The following is a 25,068-nucleotide window of genomic DNA, read 5'->3' on the forward strand; positions in this document are numbered from 1 at the left end:
CAGTGTGGACTACCAAAAAAATAGACAGAATACTCCACTTAGTAAATAAAAGTCCAATTCAGAGATAATAATAAAATCAACACCACAATAATAAAAGCAGACAATGTCTCCTTGTGAGTAATACACACTGGAGGAAAATCAACATCAAACAACAGAACCAGTCAAGTGCAGCTGTACGCCATTCTGTTGAATGTCGGTCTCATTACTATTGGTCTGGGTGTTTTCATTGTTTTGCAAAGCAGGGTCCCAAATCTTCCAAGGAAGACATTGTTTTTTCGTGATTTTTATTTTAAAGATTGGCACCTGCCTATGATCTTTTTTTTTTTCTCCCCACAGCCCCCCAGTACATTGTTGTATATTCTAGTTGCAGGTCCTTCTGGTTGTGTTGTGTGGGAAGCCACCTCAGCATGGCCTGACCAGGGGTGCCATGTCCGTGCCCAGGAACCAAACTGGTGAAACCCCGGGCCGCTGAAGTGGCGCTTGACCGCTCAGCCATGGGGCCGGCCCCAAAGCAAGACATTGTTAAACCAACATGGCAAATGCTGAGGCTCACAGGCTATTGATTTTGACTAATACAAGCCTACAACCCGAAGACTCTGCGGGCTTGCCTGTCACCATCCAAACCAACAACTGAGGCAAAGGACCCTAGCAATTGCCCAAATTGGAGGGCTTGCCTACAGGCTAATGCTGGAGCTCCAGTGACAGCCACAGCTATTTTAATTGGCAAACGACCTGACATCCTGTTAACAACATGCACCCAAATCAGAACATGTGACTTAAACCTCTCTGCAACAGAACCCCACTCATCACTCATTTCCCATCTGGCAAAAACTTCGGAGAGTGAGAAACCCTCACATTTGGCCATCTTTACTTGAGCCTTTAGCTATGCCAGTTGGATTCTGGCACTTTGGTCCATTATGACATTATCACAGATGTCAACATCACTTTTGCTAGCTGTGCACCCACAGCTATTTGACTTAAAAGTTATTTGCAAGTCCAGCTCCCAAGGCCCAATGTTGCCTTCAAATTACACAAGTGGCTTAGCCTCATCATAACGCCATAGAGCCACAAAAACAAGACTCACACCAGCCTGAGTATCCATTTGGAAAGGAAAGTCTCACATTCTAGACAATACCATCTAGCCCAGGAGCTCAGCGTTGGAGATGACCTCATCCCTTGACCTGGAGACAAGTTTGTCCTGGACACAAAACCTCTGGTCCAGGGATGTCCACAGATGACCTCTCCTGACGCTCCAGCAAATTGGACCTGGAACATTTACTGCTTTTCTTCCTTTGATATTATGGATTCTGTTGTGTTTCTCGAGCTCACTGTCTGCTCAGCCCATGATCCTAGTACACTCCTTGCTCCCTGCAAAAGTGTACCCCCCTCCACCCCTGTGCCTAAAGGGAAATCCGGTACAGGCTCTGCTGTCTGTGCTACTCTGAAAATTAGTGGAGATTCTTGCTTCCCCAGGAGGCAACTAACTGCCTCATATCTGTCAATCACTCAACCCTCTGGGGAGAGGACTACACACTTCCCACTGCCTCTCTGACTGCCCCCTTCAGCTTTCTACCTGAACCCCCACCTGGAGGCTCCCACCATGAGCACCACAACCACCCCTTTCCATTAGTTACACACAAAAACTATGACTCTTCACACTGCCTTTACTAGACTAACAGTCCATACTCTTCAACAACGCAACTGCCAGACCTGCCACCTTGACCTGAGAAATGCACCAAGATATTATTGCAAATATGTGTGTGTGTGTATATAACTTGTACTTTTAACACACTTTACAACTCCACCAAGATATTGTTAGAAACTCTGGAAATTTCAGATCTGTTTTCTTGGCTATCTCCCTATAAATTGGAAACAGTTACAGGCCAGCCTACAAGGAAGGAATTGTCAATGCAAATAACCAATAACTATTCCATAGATAGGAGAGCAGATGAATTTCACTCGAGCTAGGAAGGCCGCCTCCGCAAAGGGAGACAGTGGTCCAGGGAAGCCTGTTTTGCAGCACGATTCGACACGGTTCAGGACAAAGAACATACGTCAGGCATGATAGGGATACACTTGTTTTTCAAAGTCACAGGGAGACATTTTGCTGCAGGTTAGCATCTACAGCAGGTCAACTTGATCCTGGTTTCTGGGAAGAAAGGTTTATCTTCAAAAGAGGCCTGGTGTTGATGTCAGAGGAGGGGAGGCGTTCACCCTGTCTTGAAAGAGCGCATCCTTTGCTTTGGGATAGTGAGTTAACAAGATGTACAACGTATGTTACTCAGGCTGTAAGTCAGGCTGCTCTGGTCAAAATAAAATTTAGGCCAAACTGGGTTTAAACCAGAATAGCTTCCTCATAAACCTTAGTATTTTTAATTTTTCTTACATGAGAATCTTTATACTTCTACTTGTGTGCCTTCTTTTTACTCTCATAATAACATATTTTCTACATGCTTTAGGGCAACCTGTGCCCTACTCTCTAAAAGTCTCCTCTATTATTCAGGCTGCTCAAATACCCCAAATAACCAAGCTTAGTCTTGACTCAGTTTTGAGGCGTGGCTAGACGAGTTCCCCTTCTTGAGCAGCTGATTAAGCTGATACTCCCAAGCACCTCTGAGCTGTGCTCTCACACTGCGCCACTATGCACCCACCCTACACACCCCAGGGCCAGGTACCTGAAAAAGCAAGGACAGTCTCTATGCCCCAAGTCCACTGATCTGTTTCCCATTAGCCAATCATAAACCTGCTTGCCCTGCCTCATCCCTCCTTCCTGCTGAACCCACAGCACAGGCGCTGGACCACAGGCCCCCATCTCCATCTGTCTTCCCCTGAGTGGCCCTACATGGCATGCTGTTTCTTCCCAGGGAAATGTAACAAAATTGTACAACTCTTTCTGGATTCTCTCTCTTGATCTGTGTCTGGCCTCACTAACCTCACCCAAGATAACAGGGTTAAAACAAGGCCAGGGAGTTAGTGGTCAATCATTAAGCCACAGAGAAAGGCCTCAGCTTCCGATGCCTCAGTGGGTCAGCTGAGACGCACACAACCCAGCTCCTCAGAGTACCCAGCAGGATGGACGTCAGCTTGTTCACAGTGGTTGCCAGCTCAGTAACACACCCTGCACTGGCTTTTCATCCTCTCCCATCTCATTTTCCCCATTCTCTTATTCTTGCTTTTTGTGATCACTTCCCTAATAAACTGCCTACACAAGCTCATCCTAGCTCTCTTTACGGGAATACAAAAGAAGATAACCAGAAACCCAAATGAGACAAGGACCCCGACTCTGATCAAGCCAAGGACAAACATAAGAACTCCAGCCAAAAAAGGAACACACCCCCACCCAGCACGGAGGAGAGGCCAGGTCTCCAAGCCAGCAACCACAGCGCGATCACCCAGCAGAGTCAGTACCACCACCCGCAGAGTCGGCAGCACTTCTGTCGTGTTTTTCAGATCTGATTGCTCCATTGACACTGTCACTTAACGTCGGGTTCATCTGTTTGATGGAAACTGAGTCACACATAGGATTTAAGCTGCAAGGGAGTGTGGTTTCATATGCTGCTGTTTAAAAATTACCACAAAAGTAATGTTTTAAAACAGAAATCTCTTCTCTCACACATCTGGCAGATGGAAGTGCAAGATCGGGGTCACCGGGTTGACATCAAAGTGTCCGCAGGTCCACGCTCCCTCCAGAAGCTCTAGGGGAGAATCCCTTTCTTGCCTTTTCTGGCGTCTGGTGGCTGCTGGGACTCCTGAGGCCACACCACTCCCATCTTTCCCACGGCGGATGCGCCAGGTTCTCCTCTTCTGTGCATGTCATCCTCCCTCTGCCTCTCACTTACGAGAACTCCTGTGAGTGCATTCAGGGCCCACCTGGGTAATCCAGCATAATCTCACCTGCAAATCCTGACCTCAATCACCTCTGCAGAAGCCTTCTCAGTGTAAGGTAACATCCACGTACCAGGGATTGAGGGCTGGTATCTCTGGGGGACGTTATTCAGCATTCCACATCTGGAGAGATCTTTTAGCTTTCAAACTGATTTAAGGAGGAAATGCTGGCTCCCACAGGGCTTTTGTGGTTGGTTTATTTCACAGCAACAGGTGATTTACAGAGAATTTGGTACCTATAAACAGGTGTTGCCCCAGCAAATCCTAAAACACGTGCATTGGTTTTGGGACCAGGTGGCAGGTGAAGGCTGAAGGGCCCCAAGACCTTTAATGGGAGCTTGAAGGACAGTTCGGAAACCTGAGGCTTGAGGAAATGTCCTGTTATGTAGTGGTGAAAACTTTGGCAACTGCTGACTGTGGTAACGTGTAAACTGGCACAAAGAACTCCAGGTAGACTTGAAAGTACCAAATGTGTCTGTTATCCACCGCATCAGGGAGGGTGTGCTCAGCTTCCAGAAGCCACAGCAGTAATTTGAATCGGGAAATTTGAACAGAAAGAATGAACCACGAGAGGTTACCATATGGGAAATTACTCGAGAAACCTTATTAAAATGGAGTCGGGAGGCCAGAAGGGGGAGCTCTCATGCCCTACGTTGAAAGGAGAGCCCGACAGGAAGACTTCCTCTTCTTGACCAGCAAGCTCAGCCCATGGGAGACTGGCACAACTCAGCCAGTGAAAGGCCACTACACCTGGGACTTTGTCCACAACAGCCCTCTCAGCTTCCTCCTCCCCTCCGTAGAGTGTCTCCTTCCTTTGTTGCAGGGGACTTACATGTGGCTCACCGTGGTTGCAGATCCCAAATGGCAATTCTTTGCTGACCCCGAAATAAACCATTTTTGTTGGAGAAATAACTGGCTATTCATTTAAGGTCAACACGATTAAAAGGTATAAAGAAGTCGTCCTGAGATACACAGAGGCAGCCACTGCAGTAAGTGGCTGCCAGCTCAACAGCTGAGGGCGGGTGAGCACGGAGGAGGTCCTGGGAAGGCTGACATTTGCACTTGAGGCACGGTGGCCCCGGGAATGTGGCCCTGCCTCTCTGGTAACAAAACGCTCGGGGGAGGCCTCTGGCCAGGGATATGTGACAGTTGTTGCCACCGTGCTTGCAAAGAAAGGTGCCAAAAAGTGCAAGCCACCACTGAGGAAGGAAGACCAGCGGTATGAACCATGCCAGGGTCTCCCTCCTGCCCCACCTTCACCCAGCTATGCTCACACCGCATGGATACCTGCCACAGAAGGAAGAACAAACTCCATCTTCCTGCTCAGGTTGCAACCTCCCTCCAGGCCCTTTCCTGTGAAAGTCAAAGATTTTGTCAGCTGGGAAAGGAGAAATGTAGTGCCAGCATCCCAGAGCAGAGCAACCAAGGGTGGGTTTCTAGCTGAGACAAAAACTCACAGCTGGCAGTCACATACCATAAGGCATGGATTGAGGGAAATGAACCAAAAATGAGAAATTGTTCAGTTTTAAAGAAGAATCTAGACAAAATACAAAGGAGCCAGGACTAGCTTGGTTTGAAAATAAAGCTGTTCCTCCTCCCCAGCTCCTCCAGTCAGAACAGGATTATCGAAGTAGGAAGTGGCTTCAGGTTACAGATCAATTTCAGGATGCTACCAGTAAAATACAGCCTCAGAGTCAATCTCCGGCCAAGGGCGTTGCTGTAAGGCCCTTTCTTGAAACTCTAAGAATGTCCCTTGTAGGTCCTCACAAATAGGTGAGAAATAGGGCTTTTACAAATCTTAGGGGCCCTGTCCCCACATCACTCTCAGTTCGAGGTGGACTGAATCCTGTTCCAGAGAAAATGTGGGTGTGGCTTTCACCTAATGGAGAGGACTATAATTTGGTATATCAGAAATCCAAAGTTTTTAAAAGGAATTAGATCAATTCAAAATACAAGATTTAGAAAAAGTTGTAATGAAAAGAGCCTGGGCAGGAAGTAGGACTGAAGAATCCAGTGGGTTACAAAATCAGGCTAGGTGCTGTGGAAGAGGATGCCTCAGAGAATAGGATCCAGAGCCTTGGAAATCATGCCCAGAACCACTGCGCCTGGTCAAGGACCTGACGGTGTGTCTGCTGCATCTCAGAATTTCTATGGACCAGCGACAGCTGACTCCTCCGGCCCCCTCCCCTTTGAAGGGACCATCTGTTGGTATCCCATCTCTGCCACCGTTGTGTGCTGAGTGTGTACAGCAGGGAACCAGTCCCTGCAGGTCACACCTTCAGACCAAGAGCAAACACACACAAGGAACTGTGCCCAAAGAGCCTGCGTGCTCAGAAGCGATAGAGACAGAGCCTAGGTCCCAGCCTGCAGCTTGCCATGATGCCGGCTTCGGGAGACTGGGCACAGCGCGAGTACAGTTTGCACGTGGAGGCAATGTGAACTCTGTGGCCAGAAGGTGGGCAGTGTCAGACCACCTCCCAAGATGGCCACAGACTACGTCCCGTCCCACATTCTTTTTTTTTTCTTTTTTAAGATTTTATTTTTTCCTTTTTCTCCCCAAAGCCCCCTGGTACATAGCTGTATATTCTTTGTTGTGGGTCCTTCTAGTTGTGGTACGTGGGACGCCGCCTCAGCATGGTTCGATGAGCAGCACCATGTCCACGCCCAGGATTCGAACCAATGAAACACTGGGCCGCCTGTAGCGGAGCGTCAGAACTTAACCACTCAGCCGCGGGGCCAGCACCCCCACATTCTCTTTTGCAATGTGCTCTTGCAACACTTCCCTCGAGAGGCAGAGTCTGTCTCCCCACCCCTAGAATCTCCACAGGCCATCAAGAGCTCTGGATAGAAAAGGCAGAAGCGCCTGTGTGCTGGTACCAGGAGAACCCTTAACAACTGTCCCCTCGGAGGCAAAATCACAGCCAGGAGAGAACCCCCAGTCTACAGTCCTTTCCTTTAAAATTTTCAATAAATATCTAACATCTCTATCTGAAAATTTCATCCACACTACCTAAACTGATAGTTTTCCCATTATTAAAAATTACATTATACCTAAAGTTGGAAGTTTTCTTGAAAGTCTTGACACATTAAAGATATTTATAAGGTTTTACTTTATTCTCAGTGTTCAAAGAGCTGTCTCTGCCCAATAAAGGCACTCCGTCTGTTGCATTATCTCTTCCCATGATTTCTTTGATTTCTCCATCAATTGAACTGGGGATGAACGATGACAACACAGGTTCTTTCCCGTGGGAATTTTCTACACAAGGACTGATAACTTTTCACAGAAGGCTGTGCCAAATTCATCAAATGAACCGGCTACAGTGAACTGGTAATGTTGTAAATAGATCACACATGGAAGGGATCAACAATAAATATTTCTCACTCATGTGAAGAGTACAAATGGAGATTTTTTTAGGAAGAGCTGGCAAGATCTCTGCTCTCCCCATTCCATCCCTTCTGTCTTAAGTCAGGATTGCCACATTCATCCTATGCTCCCAAGGGAAACCTGGGGGTAATCTGACCTTCAGGACCACAGGGTACAAAGTCAGAGAGGAAGAATTTTTTTTATTCTTTTTTGCCGAGGAAGATTAGCCTTAAGCTAACATCTGTTGCCAACCTTCCACTTCTTTCGCTTGAGGAAGATTAACCCTGAGCTAACATCTGTGCCAATCTTCCTCCCTTTATATGTGGGTTGCCACCACAGCATGGCTGATGAGTGGTGTTGGCCCATGCCCAGGATCTGAACCCATAAACCAAGGCTGCCAAAATGGAGCATGCCAAACTTAACCACTATGCCATGAGGCTGGTCCCTGCATAGAAGCATATATACATTTTTTTTTTTTTGATGAGGAAGATTGGTCCTGAACTAACATCTGTTGCCAATCTCCCCCCACCCCTTTTTTTCTCCCCAAAGCCCCAGTACCTAGTTGTAAGCAATTCTAGTTCTTCTATTTGGGGTGCCTCCATAGCACGGCTTCATGAGCAGCGTGCAGGTCCATGCCCAGGATCCAAACAAGTGAACCCCAGGCCACCAAAGTGGAGCATGCGAACTTAACCACTCAGCCACAAAGCTGGCCCCGAGCATGGAAGTATTTCTGTAGTCAGCCTTGGAAGTAATGTTCACCACTTGTGTTCATATTCTCCTGGCCAGAGTTACATAGTCCAACCCATAGTCAAAGGAGGCTGAGAAACGCAGGCTAACTGTGTGCCCAACAGAAAAAGAAAGTGAGTTTTGGCATACACATAGCCAGTCTCCACCATACATGATTTCTGCCCTGTGTGAGTTCTCAGATGTTTGCTGAGGTGTGACTTCTGGCAAAAGCTTTTTCCACATTCATTACATTCATAGGGCTTCTCTCCCGTGTGAGTTCTCTGGTGTACAGTGAGGGCTGACTTCTGATAGAAAGTTTTCCTACATTCTTTACATCCATAGGGTTTCTCTCCTGTGTGAGTTCTCTGATGTCTATTGAGGGTTGACTTCTCACAAAAGGTTTTCCGACACTCATTACATTTGTAAGGTTTCTCACCTGTGTGAGTTCTCTGGTGTACAGTGAGTTTTGACTTCTGGTAGAATGTTTTCCCGCATTCTTCACATTCATAGGGTTTCTCCCCTGTGTGAAGTCTCAGATGTACAGTGAGTTTTGGTTTCACACAGAAGGATTTCCCACATTCATTACATTTATAAGGTTTGTCTCTTGTGTGAGTTCTCTGATGTACAGTGAGGGCTGGCCGGTGGCCAAAGGATTTCCCACATTCTTTACATTCATAAGGTTTTTCTCCTGTGTGAGTTCTCTGGTGTGCCGTGAGAGCTGACTTCTTATGGAAAGTTTTACCACAGCCACTGCATTCATGAGGCGTCTCCCTGTGAATTCTCTGATGTACACTGAGAGTCGGCTTCTGGTAGAATGATTTCCCACATTCATCACATGCATAGGGTTTCTCCCCTGTATGAGTTCTCTGATGTTTCGTGAGATTAGACTTCTTATAGAAAGTTTTACCACATACATTACATTGAAAAGTTTTTTCTCCTAACTGAATTCTCTGACGCTGAGTGAGCTGTAAGTTCTTGCTAAAATTATTCCCACTTTGATTATATTTATGGTATTGCTCCTTGAAATCAGCTCTGTGAAGACTCAGTTGTGTTGGTTTCTCACAAACGGTCTTCCCCCATTCGTTACATCGATCGCGATCCTCCCCTACGTGACGTCTCTCTTGGGCAATGAGAGCTGACTCATCACAGGCTTGCCAGTGTCCATTATATCTACAGGCAGTGCCTCCCATGCGAGCCCTCCTATGTGTAAGGACTACTGCCTCCTTGTTGAAGCCTCTCCCTCGTCCACTAAATGCGGAAGCCTGCTGCACAGTTTGAGTCTCCTGAGGATGACTAGGACGCTCAGCACATCTGAGGGATTCCCCGGTCACAGGACAGTCCTCAGCTTTCTCTCCAGCAGGCATCTCATCAGGCGCTCTAGGGAGAAATGTGTTCTCAAATGCATTAAACTCCTCTGGCTTCATTCCTGAACAGTTTCCACTATTTATAATCAGTTTTGAAATACAGATTGAGCTCAGATTACACGTTTTTCCTAAGTCAGTTCTCTCCTTAGTTGATGTTTTGCTGTTGGTGATTACAGCTTGCCACAAACGTCTGCCATAATTTTCCTGGCTGGTCTCCATCAGGTCACCCACAGTCTGCACATCTAAAACGAGATGAAAATAACCATATCCATGAACCACACCTATGCATTTCTCATGGAATGCTCACATAAAGGTAAATAGATTTCCTTCTGTCCCAGTGGAACAAGACTCTTTAGAAATCAATAATGGGTACTGATTTTATGAGAAGTGTATGATTCTTCTCCCTAATGAATTAATGTAATAAATTATATTAATATATTTTCTAACATCAAATCATGTTTGTTTCTTTTTTTACTTAAGTTTTTTTTTTTTAATTCATGAGAAATATTTGGTCAAAATATTCACCTACTCTCCAGATATAGATTTCAGCAAGAACTTTTCATTTTCCATTTGTTTCTCTGTTCTTTCCTCTACTTTATCATAATAACTGTGGGTATCTTGTGCTAGCCCTTTTCTGATCACTCAGCTTTGAGGATGGCATAATTTTTCTGCATCAGCTACTTACAGGTTATGAGGAAGAGCCATTCATCTGTCACATAAGCAGTATTATTGCTTAGGGACAAGAATTTTGCACCTCTGTTTGTTTAGTTTTTACTTCTCCCTGGGGAATGGCTATAGGCTTCTGTGAGGTTTTTCAAAGGTATAGTCTCTTCTTCGCCATACTAGGCAAAGACAGCTTTCTGCAAATTCTTAATTAAACACTGCATTCTGTACTTCTCAGAACCCTAATGGTAGAGGAAAGTCCGGTGCAACACTTTGTGCACCTCCTCCCTGCTTGTCTACAGGATTTAAGCTGTGCAACCCAGTCTGTGCCCACCATCTTTGAAAAGCCCTTTGCTGGCTCCTTCTGAGATCAACAGCCCTGGCAGCTTCACCCCACTTTATGTTAGGTACAAGGTCCCTGCTTCTGAAGACTTTTACCTTGCATTCTAGAGTTTCAGCTGTCTCCTAGTTATACTGAAACTGGAGTCACACATGCGTTTCTCATTCTTTCGTGGTTTTTACAGTGATTTCCCCAAAAGAAGGTGAAAATGCTAATTTCAAACTCCACTCCCAAAGTCTGAGCCTCCCAACCTGAAACTTTTGGTTCCATTGACCTTGGAGCCACAGTCTCTAGTTTCTCCAATCGTGTCATAAACCACGCCTTTCCATGCTGAACCATTTGCTGGGTCACCCTCAGCTTCATGACTTCTGATGTCTGGTTCACAAGGCTTGTGCCTGGACCTCTTCTCTCATGTTCTTAATAATCCCTTAGGCAACCTCTGCTAATCCTACCAGTTTTCAATAAATGATTTCCTAATTTGCCTCTCCAATAGTGATATCCACCCTCTACTCCCGATTTCATATGCACCTAATACTACATGTCAAAATGGAAAACGGTCATCTCAAACGTAACCTCTACCAATATAAACACTTAATCTCCCTCAAAGTGCCTTCTGAGTACCCTACCTAAAATAGTAACAGCCCATTTTTCTCTCTCTCATCCTGGTTATATGTTCTTTGTGGCTCTTATTTCATTATTTAACATGTATATTTGTTTCATTCTTCTTTCTCAACAAAATATAAGCTCTATAAAAAGAAAAACATTTCTTTGATTATTGCTGTTATCTGCACAACTACAAAAATGACCAGTGCCTAAAACTTTCCAATTAATGTTGAAAGAATAAATGAATGCATGAATGAATGCCTGAAAGAAAACCGTATGTGAGAACGGACAAAAAGAGGGCAACTAAACCTGGAGAACCTGATTAACAAGAAAAAGTTCCAAGAGGATGCAGGTAGGTGTTAGATTTTGGGTAAGTCTAAGAAAATAATCAGCAATTATAACAAGAGGAGGGATTCACGTGTCAAAGCCACATTTGGAGAGGGGAGAGTGCATGAGTCTGATACATGCAGATTAACTGTCCTAAGGTCTGGACGTGGGGAAAATCACAGGTGAAAATTAGCTCAGTGAGGCCAACATCTGCTGTGCTCTCCTCTTCCCAGCCTCCCTGCCCAGCACGCATGGACCCACCTGGGAGGCTCTGGTTTGGGGGTGCTTCTACAGTCCACGGTTCTGCGTCTTGCTCCAACTTGACGATCACCTCAGGTTTGGTGATGCAATGCCCTGTTGATGAGAAATAATGTAGGACTTTTGCCAAACCGCTTGACGGCCTCTGAAGAATGACAACTGCACAGCTGCAAGAGCTGTGCAACGAAGAGCAATTTGAACCTTTAACTGGAGGAGTGAACACACATATTCTTCTCGGCCTAGAATCGTAAACCTAAGTAGCATTTAATTTCATGAACAGTCATACAGTTACCAATAAAGGAAAAACGCTTGCGCTTGGCAGTTATTAGGAGAGTTTCGCTCACCCAGTGACGCTAGGCTACTGTAGGTCTCCAGCATCACGTCCTTGTACAGGGTCCTCTGGGCATCATCCAGGTCCTGCCACTCCTCCCAGGTGAAGTGCACAGCCACATCCTCAAATGACACCAACCCCTGTAATGGCACATTTCTCAATTCATCAGCCTGGGTCAGAAGAACAGGAAGCCTGGGAGTTCATTCTTTTGTGTGTATTTTGTCTTGTACAGGATGCGCCACGCTTTGTACTCTATATTGTGGGATAAAGAGTAATCACAGCAGAAATATCCTACCTCTGTGTTTATTCACTAGTTCCTAAAAGTACTACCATACAGTTTCCCTTATAAATCTGGGACTGTCCTTATTGCTAGGGATAAAAGGATGAACAAAATTCTGCTCCTCAAAGGAGCCTATGATCTGGTATGGAGACAGGGATAAATGCACACCTGGAATAATGTGTTAGATGAAGGAGGCTCGACACATGTTCAAGGTAGACTGGGGTATTAAAGAGGCAGAAAAACAGTTGTTCCTTGTACTACCAGGTTGTGCTTCACTGAAGAGCCAAACATGTTAGCTGTTCAACGTGAACCACATGTTCTTGTGGATATGAGGCAACAGCAGAAGTCATGAGGGCAGGAAGAACACACGCCACAGTAATGGAAGTACACACAGCACCGTGTCCAGGGGAGTGCTCCTGGGCTGTGATGAGATTAAGGCACTAAAGGTATTTAAGAAACTGATTGTAGAGCAACTCTGCATTTAAATATTTGACCTAATTCCAACAACAAGAAATTTGATGCACTCACCATGTTCTCTATTACTTATCAGTTAAAAGCATGTACACAGGCATTCTAAGATTTCCTTCCTATATCCCAAAGGGTTGCTTAAATCCACCCCAGGGTGAACAGCCCCCACTTCCTAAACCACAAGGTCTAAATAATGAGGGGCTGGTCCAAAGAGGCAAGTGACATGAGCGGATTTGCATTTTAATAGTCATCCCCTAGAAGGAGAATGGGCAAGGGCTTAACGGGAGAAGCAGAGGAGAAGAAACCAGAGGGAGAGATGACCACCTACATTGAGGCAACAGAGCAATAAGAATACAGAACAGGGAACTAATCTTAAAAAAAAAAAAGAAAAAAGAAGGAAAAGAATTTGCTGCTAATTTGCTCTGAAAAGGGTGAAGGGGGAGTTTTACAACCGGGGTGTCTACATGCCCAGCCAGGTGGATACTGGTGCTGTGAACTGAAACTGGGAAAGAAGGGTAAAGTGTATGATGGGCAGAAGAGACACAGATTTGGATATGTCATGTTTGAAGTCTCTGTGCTCAAACATGTGGGGAGGTCCAACTGGCAACTGGATATATGACCTAGAGCTCAGGAGAGAGACCTAAGCTGAAGATGAAAATTCGGGAAACAGGAGAATTTTTGCAGTAGCTGAAGCCATCAGAGTGAACAAAATGGCTCAAAGAGAACCTATGAGACTGAAAGGAGAAAAGGAATAACTACAGCGTTTTAGGAAACATCAATATTTCCTGAAGGAGAAACAGACCATGACAATGGAGAAGGAATTGTTAACAATCATTCTAGGAATAGAGCAAAACCTCAATATGAAGAAACCTATTAGGTGGGCCGGCCCAGTGACGCAGTGGTTAAGTTCGCACGTTCTGCTTCTTGGTGGCCCGGGGCTCGCTGGTTTGGATCCTGGGTATGGACATGGCGCTGCTTGGCACACCATGCTGTGACAGGTGTCCCACCTATGAAGTAGAGGAAGATTAGCATGGATGTTAGCTCAGGGCCAGGCTTCCTCAGCAAAAGAGAGGAGGACTGGCAGTAGTTAGCTCAGGGCTAATCTTCAATCAATCAATCAATCAATCAATTAGATGAATCAGTAAATAGATAAGATAGAAATCTATTAGGGCTGGCCCCATGCCCAAGTGGTTAAGTTCGCGTTCTCCGCTTTGGCGGCCCAGGGTTTTGCTGGTTCGGATCCTGGGCATGGACATGGCACCACTCATCAGGCCATGCTGAGGCAGCGTCCCACATGCCACAACTAGAAGGACCCACAACTAACATATACAACTATGTACTGGGGGTGATTTGGGAAGAAAAGAGCAGAAAAAAAATAAAAGAAGATTGGCAACAGTTGTTAGCTCAGGTGCCAATCTTTAAAAAAAAAAAAAAAGAGAGAGAAATCTATTCGTGTATTTCATCGTATTCATATTTCTGGGGAGAAAATCCTATGATCCTCCACATAGATACTGAGTGGGCATCTGTAAAAATACCCTCCCATTTGTAATTAAAAAAACCCTCAAAAAACAGGATTCAAGGAATTCTTCCTTAACATGATAAAATGTGTATGTCTCAGCCATAAGTGAAAGCAAGATTCACATTCATGGGGAACACTGCAGGACGAGGACACCCCATCGCCAGTTACTAACGCTGTAGTAGCAGTGTCTGTCAGTGCACTGCAAAGAGAAACAGACGAGTGAAAATGATGATTTGCATATGATTCATACTTGAAAAACTGAAGAGAATCACAGAAAAACTACTCCAAATAGGAAGATTCAATAAATTATCAGACTATAAAAATAATATATAAGTCTTCATATATATGAGAATACTCCCACAATAACAAAAAGATAAAACACTCAGCAATACATTTAAGAAAATAACACAAAACTCTGAGGGGGCAAAAAAGAATACAAAAAGAACTAAACAAATGAAAAGATAAATCATGTTCATGGATAGGAAGAGTCCACATCATAAAGATATCAATTCTCCCTAAATCAGTAAACTAACAATACTATTCTAATGAAAAGATACATTCTTAGATATAGGCAAGCTCATTTAGAAGTTCATGTGGAAAATTAAACAAGCAAGAATAGACAGTGTGTGGCAGTTTATATTTCCGTCCGGCCAAATTAAGCATCCTTCCCTGCGTTAGTCAGCCCAGGCTGCCATAAGATACCACACATTGAGTGGCTTAAACACAGAAAATTCTTTCCTTACAATTTTAGAAGCTGGAAAAGTCCAAGATTAAGGTACCAGCCAATTCGGTTCCTGGTAAAGGCTCCCTTCCTGCCTTCTGGATGACAGCATTCTTGCTGAGTCCACATGGGGGAGAGGGAGGGAGATAATTCCATCTTCCTCTTCTTATAAGGCCACCAATCCTATTGTAGTAGAGGCCCCATCCTTATGACCTCATTTCAACTTGTTTACCTCTTAAAAGTTCTATCTACGTATACATCGGGGGTTAGGACTAACACTTACATTTTGGGGGAACACAATTCAGTTCATAGCACTCCCTGTGGCACCTTTCTCTGCAAAAAATTATATATCCCCTTGCAGTAGAAGTCACATAAGCAAATTTATAATTCTACACTTGCCTTGATCTTTGACCAATAACATGTGAATGGAAGAGACAACCTGTTACAGTCACACACTGATCACCATATTTTCCCTCTACCATGTTCTCCTCAACAATATCACAGAAATAAATACTCCTCTGTTCAGGATTGTAGGACGCTGCTTGCTCAGTGATAACCTACATGCCCTCCTGTAACCACGTGTCCTCTTGGTTCCCATCTGGGTGGGGAGTCAGCCCTCTGGGATTTGTGGCAATCCAGGGCCTGGCCAACCTGGATCTTAACTTATCTCAAAGAACAGCACATCTTGAAGGAATACAGAGCTTTCCATGAGAGCTCCTGTTCCTGGGGACGCTGGTTGTACCAAGAACAGTCCCTCTTGGCAAGCACATAGTCTTTATTCCCTTGCCCACGTAAGCAGCCCTCTCTCTGCCCATGGTAGTGGGTGCACAACTCCGTCCAGCCAGCCACCCCCGGACACTCCCTATACCTAAGTCCCAACAAACCTATATGTCTCATATGCCGTCTCCAGGTCTTTTCTTTGGTCTCTCTGCACCCTATCCCATACTGCTTGCTCAACTGGGCGTGTGGCCAGACACCTCGTGAGCCAGCCAGGAGACCAAGGAAACTCCCGTGAGCACTGAGGCTATGGGGGATGGGATGGGAACTCTATGGGGAAAGTTCTAGGTTGGCCTGCATCCTCCATGTGGGGGCCAGTCACTGCTATTCTAGATGGATAGGGCCTACCAGGTGAGTACGGGGATGCCCCGGAAAACACCAAAGGTCCTTGGCGAAGTTCTTGGCTTGACAGACATTGGGAAAAAGAAGTCAAAGCCTAGATGACTGTTGCAGCTGTGAGGTGCCCCCCCCCCCCATAGCATGCCTCAGAACAGACACTGAGATGCAACCAAGAGCCAAAGCAAGGCCGCCACAGGAGGAACTAAAGTTGGAAAGAGGCTGACTGGTACAAGCTGAGACAACCGAGGTGCTGTCGACAAGCCTACGAGAGGCTGATGAGAAAGTAGAGACCCTAGCCTCTCATCTCACTAACTTAAGGGGCAACAGCTACCACAGGCAAAGGTACAAGCCCTTGTGACCACGACTGGAACCCAAAACAACGCGATCTGTGTGACTCTAGTAGTGAGGAAAGTGAGCAGGCTGTGGGATGGGATGTCCCAAGAGAAGTACTCATCTTGGAGGTGCATCCGGTCATGATGCAGAAAATGAAATCAGAACAACCCTGGCCCACTGGGGTCAATCCAACAGAAGAGTCCCCATCGTTCAGCATATGCACTCTACTACGCAGGATTACACCACTGCCAAGCTGGTGGAACTGGGAAACAAATTCAGGCAGAAGGAAGGGAAAGCATCCCAGAGTGGCTTTTGCATCTCTGGGATACCACAGTGGAAGGCATTTTGCTCTCAGGGGTGGAGATGAACAAGATAGTGCCCATTACTTCTCACTCTGCCGTGCAGCAACACCTCTATAGTGCTGTGAATGACGATCGAGTAGTCTCCCTTGACTTGGTTAAGGGCTGCCTGTAGGGGGGCCTGGCCTAAAGAAGGGGACATACCCACGCCTACCCCCTGGGTGGCAGACCATGGAAGACCTACAAGACTTGTTAAGGGAACTCAGCATGAAACATGCAGTTTACGCCGACCATTACCAAGGGCCTGACAATGAACTATTCACTGCAGGCATGAAAGATACCATGTCATAGATGGCTCTGAACCAATGCTATGGGGCTTTGGTCTCTCTCTTAAACCACTTGGTAGGTCAACTGGTGTCCCAGGTGGCCCAAGCCACTGTTGACCTGGGGGAGACAGATAACGTCAGGTGGAAGGGAGAGAGGGTTACTGGGGAAAGAGACAACAAAGGAGCCAAAACCACCAAGGTCCTTGTCAGAGTAACACATAGACAGATGTACCATGACCTGGTGGCAGCAGGCACCCCTCAGGAAAAAAAAGATAAATAACCAAACACTGTTCTGGTGGCTTTGTGGCAGAAGCTGGAGTCACAACAGACATTCAAAGGTCATCCACAGAGTGTCCAAAACCAAAAGCACCCCCAGCAACAGCCTGGGAACACCTTAGCCCCTCAACGAGGGGGAAGGTGAAGGGACCCTGACCCACTCCTTCAATGCTGTGCAGGTGGCTTGGGTATCAGGGGACCAGAGGCCACATGCAGTGATAACAATATAATTGGTCCACTAAAAATAGTCTTAGCATTGGCGGCTACAGGAGCAGAACGCACTCTGATTCATGGAGATCCATCCTGTTTTGACAGCCCTATTTCTGTCACAGATGGTTATGGTGGAGGCACACTTACGTTGAAATTGGTGGTGCTAGTGCTGCAGACAGGGCGTCTTCTGCCAAAACGGTATATAATATATATTGCCCCCATACTTGAATACATTCTCAGCACGCACGTCCTCACTGGTCTGACCCTACAGACTACAGCTGGGGAATTCTGCCTTCAGGTCCACTTGTCTAAATCTCTAACAAGGGGTCATGCCAAACAGACTCCAGTCAAATTGCCCCAACTGTGTCATGTGGTGAAGATAACACAATATCATTTCCCAGGAGGCCATAAGGAAATCTCGGGAATTGTACAAGAACTAGCAAAAGTGGGAATCACTGGACCCACACATAGCCCGTTCAAAAGCCTTGTGTGGCCCCTCCAGAAGCCAGATGGTTCCTGGCAACCATGGACTATAAAGAACTGAACAAAACGACACCGCCTATGTAGGCTGCTGTCGCCAGTATAGCCTCCCTCTTAGACAAGATAGGTGACACACTGGGAACGTATCATTTTGCCTTGGACCTTGCTAATGGCTTTTTCAGCATCCTCTTGGATGAAGGTAGTCAAGATCAATTTGCCTTTACCTGGCAGGGCACACAATGGACTTTCACTGTTCTGCCTCAAGATTATCTCCACTTTCCCACAAGTTGTCATAGTCTCATGGGCACTGAATTGTCCCAGTGGACACAATCCCCCAGTGCCACCTTGTTACATTATACTTATGATGTCATGTTAACCTCTGAGTCTTTTGCAGACCTCCAGGAAGGCTCCGGCTCCCTCGCTGCCCACTTATGCCAATGAGGATGGATGGTGAAGGACAACAAATTACAGGGGCCTGGGTTGTCTGTCAAATACCTGAGTGTTGTCTGGTCGGGTGAGACAAAAGTGGTTCCTGCTACTATTACGGATAAGATATAGGCTTTCCCTACACCCAACACCCCAAAACAACTACAGACCTTTCTGGGCTTATTAGGTTCCTGGCACCCTTTCATTCCTCATTTAGCCCAACCACTCCACCCTCTTTATAAGTCAATGTGAAAGGGTGTTATCTGGCACTGGGGGACCACCGAGCAGGTGGGCTTCACCCAAATCAAAGTAGCAGTGAAATAAATTCAGTCTTTGAGTGTTTTGACACAGGGACTACCATGCAAATTGGACATTTCCAGCTACCCAGAGGAGATAAATGGGGTCTCTGGCACAGACAAGGCAATAAACGAGTTCCCCTTGGCTTCTGGTCCCCATTGTGGTTGAAAGTGGTATAGCACACTGCAACAATGGTGTACTGATTACGTGGGCCTCTGCAGGTGGAGCCCATAACCTGTTCCCTGCCGCTCACAGTCCATACCCATCTGCCTATGGCAGGGTGGCTGTGGGACACTTCCAAAAGCCCCACTCAGGAACAGCCCAAACACAGACACTGGCAAAGTGGCATGCATACTTACAACAAGGAGGGAGCTTTACTAATAGTCCCCTAAGTGCAGAATTGCATGCCATGCTAGGACCAGTAACATACACTGCAGAAGAAACAACCTCATTGGATAAGGTACCCATGCCTGAAACTCTGCCAAATGTGAGAAGGACAAGGACCCATCCCAGTGCAGGCCTGGTATACAGATGGCTCCACAAGGGGCAACTCCCCTCATTGGACGGCAGTGACCACTCAGCCTTTGACTGATAGCATGTAGTTGGATTCTGGCTCTGGGCACGTAGTCAATGGGCTGAATTACGGGTCACCTGCATGGTGGCGACATGAGGGCCCACCAAGGAGGAAAAATACAACCACAGACAGGTACTGAGAACAACTTGCTGTTGTCTCTGCCACAAGAACTCCTTACCAGGACCCACAGGGTCACTTGGCCCTGGGGCTGGCAGGTGGGGGCCCACTGGTGTGGTCTCTTAGACCCCTGAAGGACAGGCTTAGAACAGGATATCGTGGTGACACACTTTACTGTGTGATGACTACTCAAAACCTCCAACCTTACTAATCCAGGGCCTCCAATTTCCCAAGGCACTTTCATCCTTTTCTTCTGGTGTGTCATTGTTCCTCCCTTACCTTATACCACTGCCCCTGTGGCACCCAACCCAACTGGACAAGAGGTATGGTATTGCCATCCAGGTCTACAACCACAGGCCAGTACCATACTAACCTAAGACACTGCAGCTGCGTCTTCTTAGATGGTCACGACCTCCCTGTTGTAGTCCCCTCTAAACACCTCAGTTCTTTGTTCTTAGGATGACATCTGCCAACCTGTTCACTGATTTGGCACACACCATTGCTGACTTACAAAATCCCTCCAACTGCAGGGTATGCAGCAGGCTGCCTCTCTCTGCGACCATGGGGTTACCAAGGTGGAAAATGTTCTTTGGCGTTCTTGCCTCTTTGCTACGGCTTTTATTTTCTTGCTGTGCTCTATACTGCTGTTGTGGTATATGGTTGCAATGCTCCCCTATATGTCTGGTGCCAGGGGATCTGCAGAAAGATGGTGCAATAAGACTGTAAGGGCCATTCAGACACACGGAGGGTAAAGTGTAGGGCCTTGCTTGCTCAGCAGTAACCTATGTGCCCTACTGTAACCATGTACCCTCCTGGTCCCCATCTGGGTGGAGAGTTAGCCCTCTGGGATTTGTGAAGATTGAGGGCCTGGCCAACGCAGGTCTTAACTTATCTCAAAGAACAGCACATGTTGAAAGAACACAGAACCCTTAGATGCGAGCTATTGTTCCTGGGAACACTGGTCATACCAAGAGCAGTCCCTCTTGGCAAGCACAGTCTGTATTCCCCTGCCTAGATAAGCAAGCTCCTCTCTGCCCATGGTAGCGGGTGCACAACTCCGTCCAGCCAGCCGCCCCTGGACAATCCCTATATGTAAGTCCCAATAAACCTCTATGTCTCATACGCCATCTCTGAGTCTTTTCTTGAGTCTCTCCACACACTATACCGCACTGCTGCTCAACTGGGTGTGCGGCCAGACAAGGAGACTGCGTGAAGCTGAAAGAAAGAAAACTAAAGCTGACTCACCAAGATCAGGTACTATCAGTGAGAAACAAATCTTACGTGCTGACCTAACTGGTAAAGGAACTGGCACCACGCAATCAAACAAAACCAAACACCAACAACAGCAAGAAGCAGTGCAGGGAAACTGTAAGGACGGTGATCTGCTATCCAGGGGCTAGATAATGGCTCACAGTGTCACACATGATAACTGGGACTGACATACTTCCTTAAATAACATGAGTGATACCTATTAAGTCAAATAATGTTTACCTCATGGGCTTGAAGCTTTGGGAAAAGAGACAGGAAAACAAAACATTAGTAGTACATCTCAGCCACTAGTCATTGCCCTTAGTAAAGAACTATAGGAAAGCGATGAGCTCATGGGGCGGAGGAGGGAAAGGCCAGTTTGGAAGGAGGGATGAAAGAAAATTGGGAGATACTAAAAAATTGGGGTCTTGTAGGATTGAAAAACTCTCAAAGCAATTCACATTATATCTTTTACTGTTTAAGGTTGATAAAAAGTTGCCTACTCCAGTTCTTATAGGAAAAAGAATTTAAGAAATACTTTTGAGAGTCAAGAATAGCTAAACTCAACTTCATGGAAGTAAAAACGGAAGTTATGGCCATGACATGTTACAATGTGACTGAACCTTGAAGACAATATACAAAATAAAATGTCAATCATAAAAGGACAAAAACTGCATGATTCCACTTATATCATGCTACAACAGTAGTCAAATTCAGAGGCAGAAAGTAAAATGGTGGCTGCCGGGGACTGAGCTGGAAGGGAAGAGGCAGGTAGTGTTTAACAAGTAGAGTTTCATTCAGAGAAGATGAAAAAATTCCAGAGATGGATGGTGGGAATGACTGCACAACAGTGTGAATGTGATCAGTGCCACTGAACTGTACTCTTAAAAATGGTTACGAGGGCAAATTTTAGATTATGTATATTTTATCAAAATAATAAAAAAGGTAAACAACTTTTCATTAAATTCTAGTCCACAATGAGACTTATGTTTGACGCACACATTTGTTTTTCCCTACTCAGTTTTAAGTGATTAGCTGATGTAGCAGAAGAATAAACAGTCTTTAACAGCGTTTGAAAACATGACAGACGATTTCTGATCTAGCAACATCCAGTTACATAATAATAAAAGCTACAGACGAAATCGCTGACAATTATATGAACAAAAGTTAAAAATGATGAAAATCTGTGGTCCTTGCTTTTATTCTTTGTGTATCTCACTTGACTCCGTTCAAACATGACTCACTCACTCCTGAGTGCTCTGTGCCACAGGGACTCCTGAGGCTGCCACCACACATGCTGGCTGGCAGCAGAGCTCCAGAGGGATGGGACCTCATCACGTTCACATCCTTCCTGTTTTGCCAAGAATGACAGCTCCAAGGTAAAAAAGGAAGTTACTGTAGGGTCTGTGGGCACCAGCACAGACACTAGATAAAACTAAAGAACAAACAAAGTAGCAGGACTTTAACGAGATTAAACCTGAGAGAGAGGGAGGGGTCCAGGAGAAATCCCATTTTGGTGGTTTGAGTCACTAGCTGGATGGAAGTAATATCATAGGAAGGGAAGAGAGGAAAATGTGGTTTTCATTTTGCATTTGTTGAGCTTGAGGTGCCTTCCGGAGAGCTACGAAGCAGCATCAACTGGGAGCTGAACCTGTGCTCTGAAGGCTGGGGAAGAGGCCCAAGCTGGAGAGAAACAAAACTGTCAAACCCCAGAGCCCCCCAACAGGTCAAGGAGAACTGCCGTGTGAAGAATGGGGCCCAGACTCGAACACTTGCAAGAGCCACATTCAGGAGAAGAAGAAACAAACAGAAGAATTCAGGGAAACACAGAAGAAATCATCAGAGAGGCCATGACAGAAGCTAAGACACGAGACCTTCCAGAAGATCATGGACTAAGGCATTTCAACACGGCAGAAGACTCGACTGAGGCAGAGACTACAGCATAACCACTGAATCTAACTATAATTAGGTTACTCGTGAGCTTTAGAAGAAACGAATGCAGACTACGGCGAGTAGGTTAAAGCACAAAGCAGCAGTGGAAATATTTGCCAGGAAATACAACCTTGAGGAGTCTGCTGCCCAACCTGCGTATACAGACTAGCTGACAGAAATGTGTGAAGAGTTATTTAAAGGACCCGCAGTCGACTCAATCCCCCAGACATTCCAAGTTCCTCTGTGCACCACGCAGGGCCTTCCAAAGGCTGTCTGGGGCCTCGCCATTTCAGCAACTCCAGAAGAACCTCACTAAGCAAGCTGCGCTTCAGCATGAGGTCAGACCACCACTGCAGAAGGCTGCGAGTGTTTACTTCGAGACTGGCAGGCAAACACCGCCCACCGCCTCATCTACGCGACCATTAAAGACACTGTGTCAGACTTCTGTGCCTGCAGGCTTCCACGTCCAAGGAGATGTGGCACGCTTTCTTCTAGGGGTCTGTTCTCATCAGCTAATAAATGACTGCACAACATCTGTTTTTGGCCTTGACATCGGAAAGACCAGAGACCAATCTGCGCTCACCTTGGGTGACTCTAAGGGGTATCTGCACACCACCTTTATCTTGTTTATGTATATGTCCCTGAAGCTGAATTTCACTCATTTCTACTTTCTCATTTCAACTTAGGAACGCTCATAAAGCTCATACAGCACAATGTAAAACAAGCTGAGGGAAAAATAAAGAAACAACTCACCAAAGATGTATCCATTTTCCGTTGCTCTTAGAAACACACAGAGGACTCTGGAAACAGAGCTGGAAGAGAAGGTGAATGGAGCGGAGTCATGAAAGGACTGGCCTGGCTTGCTCCTACATCCCAGATTCTCCGGTCCAAAGTTCTCCACACGTTAGCTAGAGAAGACAAAACAAACAAACAAACAAAAAAAGAGAGTGAGAGAGAACCTCGTGTGGGGCAACAGTACTTTATACCTTGAGAAGGGGCAGGAAAGACCCTGTCGAAGGAGTACCCACATACCCTTACTTTGAAGAACTGAGACACAGAATTTACCCTTAAGTTAACGAAAACACATATTTCTTACTGATTTATCAACAGTTAATAGTAAGAATTACCTAAAAATTCTAAAGAGGCTTCTGTAGATAACTGCTTATTTCACACAGTTACATAATTCCTACCCATGGGGCATACCCCTAGATTAGTGTTTCCACAAGGACACCTGTGGTTTTCGAATAGCTAAACTTCACAGAAAGTACACATCTTGCAGCACAACACTTGTGGCCCATGATTTGATAGGAAAAAATGCACATAATGCACATTCTTTGTGGCACACTGTCCCCGCAATGGTTCTCAATGCCTTGCTTCCCTGTATTCGTTTCCTCGTGAAGTCCCCTCCGACGATGACATGGGCTTTGCTATTTGATTTGCTCTGACTGTAGGGAAATCAGCACATGGGAGGCAGACATACGATGAAAAGTACTTTTCTACTAGAGCTTGCCTTCTTGGAACACTGTCACCTTGCGAAGTAACCCGGCGCTGCCCTGTTAGGGACACGGCTTAGCCAACAGCCGGCACAAACCAGTGAAAAAACAGACGACGTCATCTTAAACCAAGCAGCCTCAGTCACGGCACCAGATGACGACAGCCTCACTGGTGATCCAGGCAACACCAGCATAGGCACTGACCAACTAGACCCAACCCAAATGCTGACCACAGAACTTCGGGCAAATGAAACAGTTGTTTTTCTTCTTTATTTTTTTTTTAACCCAGAAAATTTTGGTTGCTTTGTTACATAGCAAATGCTAAGCAATACATCTAAACTCCCAAACTCAGGATGTTTTTAATAAAATCACATGTGGGAGAAAGTCTTGAATTACATGCCAAATACAATCAGTAGAACTTCACAGCTACATGCAGAACTTTCGAAAAGCTTCCGAATGTGCACTGGATGGACCTCAGAGAAGTTGCTGGAACTAAGATCATGCGAATCAGACAAAATCACTGTTATTGTCTGCACATCAGAAGACTCCGTTTTACGTTTTTTACATCAGAAATGAGTCTTGTACTTCTTGGCAGGCACTGTACTGGGCTTCACTTACATTTAAAACATTGGTTTGAAGCAGAAGTGTGATTCATTCGAATTTTTCTTTTTTAAACAATGGAAAATAGGTTCCTGTTATTGTGCTATAGAATTTATGATTTTCAAGAAAAGATCACTGACATCACATGGGAAACACTTGTATTATTAACCCTTTGAGCGCAAATAACCCCCAGAAAGCAATGGGGAAAAGAGGACAGGCATGTTTCAAGCAAGTTCTTCTAAAACGATATTTGCTCTAAGTTGGCTGCAGTTCCTAAAAATGATGTCAAAAGCAGATGAGTGGTTTGGCTTAACTTCGGCAAAGTGGATGATACTAACCAAAAGCCAGGATGCCTGCTGTACACAAATACGAGCCCGGCAAATCACTTCTGTTCTCAAATGAAACCTTTTCATCTTTCTCATGAGGCAGAAATACCCTGACAAACCCTCCCTCAACCACCAGGAAGAACACTCAGGACAGAGGGAGCATCCC

The 25,068-nt window shown here is 45.7% G+C and overlaps 1 protein-coding gene across 6 annotated transcripts in view; it reads right to left on the minus strand.

Moving 5' to 3' along the window:
* Positions 1-6,976: 6,976 nt before the first annotated feature.
* LOC103556392 (zinc finger protein 39-like) overlaps positions 6,977-25,068 on the minus strand; it is a 51,366-nt gene continuing 33,274 nt past the window's right edge. For 3 of the 6 annotated variants that reach the window (XM_070630589.1, XM_070630579.1, XM_070630593.1), the window contains 4 exons: positions 23,237-23,391; positions 11,875-12,001; positions 11,534-11,626; positions 6,977-9,581 (listed from right to left, as the gene is read on the minus strand). In XM_070630589.1, the coding sequence (XP_070486690.1) occupies positions 8,038-9,581; positions 11,534-11,626; positions 11,875-12,001; positions 23,237-23,251 (1,779 nt within the window). In that variant the 5' untranslated portion in view covers positions 23,252-23,391 and the 3' untranslated portion in view covers positions 6,977-8,037. Of the gene's footprint in view, positions 9,582-11,533; positions 11,627-11,874; positions 12,002-13,463; positions 13,605-23,236; positions 23,392-25,068 lie in introns of those variants that run through there. The other 3 variants (XM_070630605.1, XM_070630599.1, XM_070630617.1) reach the window with 3 other exon arrangements.

The sequence above is a fragment of the Equus przewalskii genome, chromosome 1, assembly GCF_037783145.1.
Source record: "Equus przewalskii isolate Varuska chromosome 1, EquPr2, whole genome shotgun sequence".
In the NCBI taxonomy this organism is placed as follows: domain Eukaryota; kingdom Metazoa; phylum Chordata; class Mammalia; order Perissodactyla; family Equidae; genus Equus; species Equus przewalskii.